The sequence below is a fragment of the Tarenaya hassleriana genome, unplaced genomic scaffold (assembly GCF_000463585.1).
Source record: "Tarenaya hassleriana unplaced genomic scaffold, ASM46358v1 Cleome18, whole genome shotgun sequence".
Lineage (NCBI taxonomy): Eukaryota > Viridiplantae > Streptophyta > Magnoliopsida > Brassicales > Cleomaceae > Tarenaya > Tarenaya hassleriana.
This window is the reverse complement of record NW_010965216.1, coordinates 693124-701444: the sequence shown is the minus strand read 5'-3', so window position 1 is coordinate 701444 and position 8321 is coordinate 693124. Positions and strand designations below refer to the sequence as shown.

The window sequence follows — 8321 nt, the reverse complement described above, 5'->3', positions numbered from 1 at the left end:
TTGGCACCTTCCGTGGCGGAATAAACTGCATCAGATTCCCTAGTAACCAAAATAGTTAAATTAGCAAAAGGTCGCTTACAGAAACTAATAATGTAATTAATTACTTTGATTTACAAGACGACATGTTGTTGTACGTTAACAATTCCTTCTTCATTGATTGAGAAAAGGGCCCTGATGAATTTTCACTAACCAATTGTAATATCATCCAACTTAATTATGCAACTATATATATATATACATATAATAAGGTCACAAATGAATGGATTGTTCTTTCTAGTCATACTAATATATATATTTTTTTTGTTAACGGTAAATGCATAAATATAAATATGAATATTCTTACAATAGGAAACCGTTGCACACGGAGAGAATGAAATTGGACCCTCTGAACGTCGGTGAAGCTCGGATCAAAGTAGAAATACAACTCGGATCGATTCTTCCTAGGGTAATCGAAGTGGAAGATGATAAAGGGGAAGTGGTAAATGTGGATGCTATCTATTAATATATATATAAACTACTAATTAAATGTTGGGTTAGAATATAATACAAATATTATTGATTTGAAGATCATTGCAGGAATCCCAATCTCTATATACGTGAAATTATTGAAGGAGGCAAATGATGAACTTTTAACATAAAGGCACTTGCTTTTCTATTAGTTTTATGTCTTGTTTTGCATGGAAAAGGATAGCCCACGCTTCTTATAAAAAAAAAAAAAAAAGGATAGCTCACGCTTTTCTCACCTCGCACGAGAAGCCAAAAACCCACACTGTGAAACAAAATACACAAATACATATATATATATATATTATATATATATATATGTTACTGCTTATTATAAAAATGTTACTTCTGCTTCTTGAATTGAGAAAATGTGTTATTTATTTTCAATTAAACAAGAGGTATGTATGTATGTATAGTGGCCGAAAATAATTTATAATCAGGGCATTGTACGGATAAATTTAATTTCATTATAGGGTATTTAATGATTTTAATTAAATTTTTATATAATTTATAAAAAAAAATTAAATATTTTTTTTTTTAATTTAAAAGTGAGAATATATGACCCCATTACCTTGTACATGACCCCGCCCATGTATGTATGTAAGCATGAAGTAAATCAGATATTGTAGTATATACAATATCATATACCATATGACGTGTGGGCACCAACCCAATTTGTCGATGTAAACGTCACGAGTTTACGTTACATTAACATAAATTAATAGCACAATTAACATATGTACATAACACAATATTTTATTGTTTTTTATAACAGTAAAAAAGTAAGGGAAAGTAAGAAAAATAAGAAGAGAATCACGACTTTTCTCGAAAAAGTTTTTGTAGAGAGGAAAAAGGAATACGAAATACATCGAATAATCAAAATTATGAAATAAAAATATAGAGATATTTACCTTTTGGCCATGCCGTAGAAAACATTAGGTTTTACAGTTTGGATATATGAAAAGTAAATCAATTAAATCATATATAATTATAATAAAATTTAGTTAATTTAAAACAAATTAATAAGATGCGATCATTTTAATTTCGAATTAAAATAATTATTTAAAAAGACTAGACAAAATATATTTTTTAATAAATATGGATGTAAAATAGATATTCTGTATACAAATAGAATAAGTATAAAATCAAAATATAATCCAAAATCCAAATTTCCTATGGAATTAGCTTGAAATTGATTTATATGAAACAAAATTTCTTGGTCGAGGCAAAAAGCCAAAAATAGAGATAAAGTTAGTCCCCGTTGATGGCTCATCAGAAACAGTAATAAGAGTGTGAAAGCTATTTATTATCTGCATGTGCCTCTTCAAAAATTAATTTAAAATAAAAATATAAAGGAATCTTGTGTTTTGGGCCACTTGCTTCCGTCACAAGCATTAAATCTACATTTTAATGTAGAGAGATGGATTCGAACCCGCGACCTCAGACCCCACGGTAAATGGTTTTACCGCTGAGCCAAGTCGGTAAAATGAAGCTCAGTAAATAACACAATTAAACAATTACTTGGCACAATCTAAATGAAGTCTTCTTGTCCAGATGTTCACACATAACACAAGGTTCATACTTTATTTCCTGAAATCAGAAAATGAAAAGCATAAAATTAACTATTGGACAACAGTGAGCATGGCAACAAAGCTGTGAGTTGAGGCAGAAACAGCAAACCTCAAAAAGTTCTATTTCTTGATCAGGGGCAAAGCCAGCCATTTCATTCAGTTTTTCAATAATATCCATGGGCTTGCTGGAATTTTTCACCATGAGTCGACCAACATATCTGGCAGAACAAAGAAGAGAGTTATGAAAGATTCAAGAAAGGAAATGAGGTCTAGTTGATCAACTTGAAATCGAGGAGTAATGGATAGAAAAGGGTAATGCATTGAAAACTTTTTCACTTGAAAAGAAAAGGAAAGAAGGAACTTTCTTTTAGAAGATAATAAATTTATTAGTCATAGTGGGCAATCCAAGAGGAATTGAAGAAAAGGCTGGAAAATAATGTTACCTTATTTCTGCCTTTTCAGGATCATAAAGCTTAAAGAATAGAAGAATATCATCCTTCGATTTGTCCGGAGGAGGAATAGGACGCAAATCCTGAATTATTCAAGAGTTAGAAAACTTTTAGCTTTTCTTCCCTGTTGATCAGTCTATCAGATTCTCATTCAGTTATACGTCTCAAAAATTAAACTTTTCAACAAAGTATTCTTACGGGTCCACGCTCTACTTCCAAAAACAGCTTTAAATCCGCATTGTTTGCCTTGTTTGATGCCTCTCTTATTTGTCCAACCTATAAACGTATCTTAAATAAGTATACCGAATAAACACATCATAAAAAAGACAATTGGGTTATGCATAAAGAAATCGGCAGGGAGACTCCTCATATATTAAGTAAAAAGTCAACTAATGCTGTTAACCTTTGCACAGGGCGTGATGAACTCCTCTTGGTAACAAACAGAAAAACATGGGCATGAGAGCTCCAAAAAGAATGGTGAAATAAAGGACCCAAAAATTAATTCTGCATATTAGAGATTATACTTCTACAGAGTATAACAGATGTGCAGGTTTTAAACATAGTTGCATAGTATTTACTGTAAATCCAAATTTGAGCAAAAAGAGTAATTCCAGCTGAAAGCTGTGAACCATAGGTTCTAAAATGAGTAAAGAGCAGGAATAAACTACCGGCTGTAACTCCTCCTGAGGCGTTAGGGGTCGATTGGGACGATAGGTATGGTTTTGTCGTTTTGCCCAGATCCAGAAGCGCTGAAATTGAACCGGAATACCGAATTCTTTGGCAACTTCTTCCTGCAGTCCAGCAGAATATTGGAGATCAACAATTGATACTCATTACACAATGAAACCAGATGAAGTACAAGGGACTATTACACTAGCAACAACATAATTACAAGAAAAAACAAACAGGAATACTCTGCATAAGTCACTATAGACCTTAAGCAAAGACAGGTATAGTGAAAGAAACACAATTGCAGCATCTTTCAGAAATTCGGAGAAAATGAAAATAATTATCTCTGCATTTTGTCAGTCAAAGTAAAGATCTACGCTACCAAAAAGAAGCTTCTTTGCAAAACACATCTTCTACAAAAGAAGAAAATTCAGAGAACGAACATATTCTGGTGAGTACCTTAAATTGTTGAAAGGGTGTCTGTTTCTGAATTCGGAAACTACGAACTTTGTCATGATCAACAAGATCAAAATAAATATCCTTCCCAATTTGTTCAGCAAGGTCTTCAACTCTTGCAACCTATATACATTCATAAAATGCATAAATAACGTTCTTGAGAGAGAAAGAGAAGAGGAATGGCTTTCTCAAAGATACATCAGTTCTCAATATCATATAACAATTTAATTATATAGGCAAACCTTAATTATTGTGAAAAGGTGTGCCTGTGCCTTGTATCTTCTCTTGTCTTCCTTTTCTTGTTGTTCTTTCTTCAGCCTCACCTGTCATTACATATTGAATGGAGTCAGGTCAAATAATGGCATTGGCATGCATAATTAAGGCAAACAGATGTCAGAATAAACACTTTTACCCTTAGATGTTCCGCAATGTCCTTCTCGTCGACGTTGCAAATTATTTTATCCTTATCGCTTTCACGAATATATACAAGCATGTATGCATTCGAGTACTTGGTGAATTTGAAAGGAGGGTTATTGAAACCAGGGTTAGTTTGTGGCAACTGAAGGGACACCAAAGAAGAAAGCATGTGAGGCGACCAAAGAATTGAGCACAGCAGGTAAAACAAAGAAAAACAAGCGACAGAATCCTACCTCTTCCTCCCCACCGTATTGCTCTTCCAATGCCCTTTTCATATCTTCCTTAGTTACACGCTCATCGTCAAATTTATACCTGCACAGTTAAGAGGTTAAGTGGTCCAAAAAAAAGTAAAGATAGAATACATTATACATTCATCTAGCCCTCTGAAACTAATACTGAAGATCACTGCGAATGATTCTAATCTTGCACAATATTGACGACTTGGCGCGCTAGAATCTCAATCCATTACACCCGCTTGAAACTCCAAAATTAATATTTGTATATTAAAAACGTGTCTTCGACTTTTAAACTGTTACATTTGCTTAAAACTCTTACTTTTAAGACTAAAGACCTAGAAGCAAAAACTCTTGCAGAATGTTAATCTAGATCCTGTTCATGGATCTTCATTCTCAAGCCTCCTCACACTCTTAACATGCTTGTAAATTTTGTTTTAGGCAACAGCAGAAAGGTCCTCCGAAAACATGAAGGTCAAGCAGATACAGATACAAGTAAATAACTATAAGCAAGATTCAAATATGATAACAAGCATAAAAGAGACAATAAAGGTTATTGACAAAAGAGATGCATACCACTGATCAGAGAGAGTTGGCCTTATAAAGGCATAATAGTGACCACCATGCACTCCTCCACTATGAACTAAGACACTGCAGAAAAATGAGAAGGTCAACCGCGCAAACGAGAAACAACTAAATGAAACCATGTACTTTTTTTGTGTCTTTCACTCGTATACCAGCTAGAAGACAGACAGCAGCATTGATATACTGGCACATATATGCTACTTAGTATTCATGTGAAATGGAGACCTAAACAACAGAAGGCAGATTCCAATTTCTGTGAGACAAGGAACCTAGTAAACAATCAATGGAGCTAAAACAAAATTATGATGAAAGACAGCCTATATATATTCCACAGTAGCATCGTATAGAGAAGCTAAACCTTCGGTGCAAACTCCTCTGGAAAGTGGACATTGCTATCAACTATACCTAACCGCAAATTTAGAAGAGAATAAGTACAAGGGAAATAATACCTATGGCCTTGTTTGATGCCTCTCTTATTTGTCCAACCTATAAACGTATCTTAAATAAGTATACCGAATAAACACATCATAAAAAAGACAATTGGGTTATGCATAAAGAAATCGGCAGGGAGACTCCTCATATATTAAGTAAAAAGTCAACTAATGCTGTTAACCTTTGCACAGGGCGTGATGAACTCCTCTTGGTAACAAACAGAAAAACATGGGCATGAGAGCTCCAAAAAGAATGGTGAAATAAAGGACCCAAAAATTAATTCTGCATATTAGAGATTATACTTCTACAGAGTATAACAGATGTGCAGGTTTTAAACATAGTTGCATAGTATTTACTGTAAATCCAAATTTGAGCAAAAAGAGTAATTCCAGCTGAAAGCTGTGAACCATAGGTTCTAAAATGAGTAAAGAGCAGGAATAAACTACCGGCTGTAACTCCTCCTGAGGCGTTAGGGGTCGATTGGGACGATAGGTATGGTTTTGTCGTTTTGCCCAGATCCAGAAGCGCTGAAATTGAACCGGAATACCGAATTCTTTGGCAACTTCTTCCTGCAGTCCAGCAGAATATTGGAGATCAACAATTGATACTCATTACACAATGAAACCAGATGAAGTACAAGGGACTATTACACTAGCAACAACATAATTACAAGAAAAAACAAACAGGAATACTCTGCATAAGTCACTATAGACCTTAAGCAAAGACAGGTATAGTGAAAGAAACACAATTGCAGCATCTTTCAGAAATTCGGAGAAAATGAAAATAATTATCTCTGCATTTTGTCAGTCAAAGTAAAGATCTACGCTACCAAAAAGAAGCTTCTTTGCAAAACACATCTTCTACAAAAGAAGAAAATTCAGAGAACGAACATATTCTGGTGAGTACCTTAAATTGTTGAAAGGGTGTCTGTTTCTGAATTCGGAAACTACGAACTTTGTCATGATCAACAAGATCAAAATAAATATCCTTCCCAATTTGTTCAGCAAGGTCTTCAACTCTTGCAACCTATATACATTCATAAAATGCATAAATAACGTTCTTGAGAGAGAAAGAGAAGAGGAATGGCTTTCTCAAAGATACATCAGTTCTCAATATCATATAACAATTTAATTATATAGGCAAACCTTAATTATTGTGAAAAGGTGTGCCTGTGCCTTGTATCTTCTCTTGTCTTCCTTTTCTTGTTGTTCTTTCTTCAGCCTCACCTGTCATTACATATTGAATGGAGTCAGGTCAAATAATGGCATTGGCATGCATAATTAAAACTCATGAGATAAATATTCCAAAATTGCTTTTAATCTGTTTCCATTTATTAAAGTAAATTATATGTGTATATTAAGATGCAAAGATTAATGAATTCACCATAAAAGAAATAAAATATTTTTAATATGCTATGTAGGTTGGAAGCAAACACATCACATTATCAATATATAATACACATATAATTTACTTTAATAAATGGAAACAGATTAAAAGCAATTTTGGAATATTTATCTCATGATTTTACTAACTTTTTTGGAGAAAACTAAGACTTAAGAATTTTTTTTTATTGTAACACAATTAATCTGGTTATAACACGCTAAAAGGTCTCGTGCTGGTGTGTGAGGAATATATATATATATATATATATATACACACTCATTTATGGGGGCATATAAATGCCTCTAGTAGACAATTCATATAAATATATGTAACATTTATTTTTATTTCAGTTTAAAAAATTCCTCCACTAATGTTATATACAAATTTGATGGATAATCAATTTCATTGGACTATGAGGTAGAAATCACGTAAATCCCCCTAACAGTCGTTAGAACTCAGTTTATTATCATGCATATGCATGGTCAAATTGAAAATTGTTATTCAAATAAAGTAGAGCCGAATTTATCTGATTAGCATTTTTTTTTGTAATTCAATACGTCATCGAGATGTCATATTACGGACAATATTATTATTATTATTATTATTATTATTTTTATAAATGGCAGGTTTCCCATTTTCCGCTGGTATTTGCACCTCTTATTAAACGGTGTTTCCAAATTAGCTAATTAAATTCAATTAATTAGCGTTAGCTACTAAGTAAACATCAAGTATTAGTATTAATAATCCTCTCTCTCTCTCTCTCTCTCTCTCTCTCTCTCTCTACAAATATATCTATATATATATATATAAAACTGGAAACCCCATTTCTGAAATAACATAAGATCCTTCTTTTTATTATTTTATTATCATAAGACGTCGGCGTCACAAGTTACTTTACCGCAAGGGACTTAACCAAAATAGAGGAAATAATATGAAATGTTGCCAAATTAGTGATGGAAGCACATTAATTTCAATGCGTTGGTGCATCCAATTCGAACAATCTTCCCGAAGCACTTGACACATTTTTGGACTCACTCCCCGAAAACAGATTATGTCCAAGCGAAATATGGGTCTCCCCAAAATTAGAACCCTCTATAATTTCTTACACAAACTTCACGTAAAGTTGGCTAAAATTTCAAACCCTTCTAATTTTTTTATATATACATATATTGGGATTTAATTATAATTAAAAGAGAATGTAATTAGAGATTTATATATATACGAATCTCTGATATTTTTTTTATCTCGAGTATACTTTTGTTATAGATTTACCTTTACTACTTTAGTTTCCTAGTAGGATGAGGATTCTCGATGTCTCATTGTATATATACATTGTTTGATGAACGGAAAACTCAAGGTTGATTCCGCATATTTTGTCATGGTATCGGTCCCCGCAATTTATTGATTTTTTTTATTTAATAAAAAAGAAGAAGAGATCAAATTTCACCGTCATAGTTTGAGTCTTCCCATCAATCTCTTGCATTTATAATATTATCAGAAATTTATTATTGGAGATTATATGGTTGTTGTTGTTTGAAAAAAAAAAGAAGAAGAGGAAATGTGAATCAACAAATGTGTTTATACGATTAATAGATGTCAAGCTAGAAAACCTAACTTTGATC

The 8321-nt window shown here is 32.8% G+C and overlaps 1 protein-coding gene and 1 long non-coding RNA gene across 2 annotated transcripts; both read right to left on the bottom strand.

Annotated features, from left to right (window-relative positions):
• Positions 1-1958: 1958 nt before the first annotated feature.
• LOC104810356 (ubiquitin carboxyl-terminal hydrolase 12-like) lies at positions 1959-5021 on the bottom strand. Its single transcript, XM_010536616.2, has 10 exons — positions 4876-5021; positions 4300-4378; positions 4062-4208; positions 3892-3972; positions 3653-3772; positions 3193-3315; positions 2723-2800; positions 2519-2607; positions 2185-2293; positions 1959-2094 (listed from the first exon to the last, which is right to left on the bottom strand). Exons 1-10 carry the CDS (start codon positions 5004-5006, stop codon positions 2014-2016), a joined length of 1038 nt encoding a protein of 345 aa, XP_010534918.1. The 5' UTR covers positions 5007-5021; the 3' UTR covers positions 1959-2013.
• Positions 5022-5338: 317 nt separating this feature from the next.
• Positions 5339-6552, bottom strand: LOC104810355. Its single transcript, XR_771288.1, has 4 exons — positions 6462-6552; positions 6223-6342; positions 5763-5885; positions 5339-5370 (listed from the first exon to the last, which is right to left on the bottom strand). It is a non-coding gene; the product is annotated as an uncharacterized LOC104810355 (long non-coding RNA).
• Positions 6553-8321: the final 1769 nt, after the last annotated feature.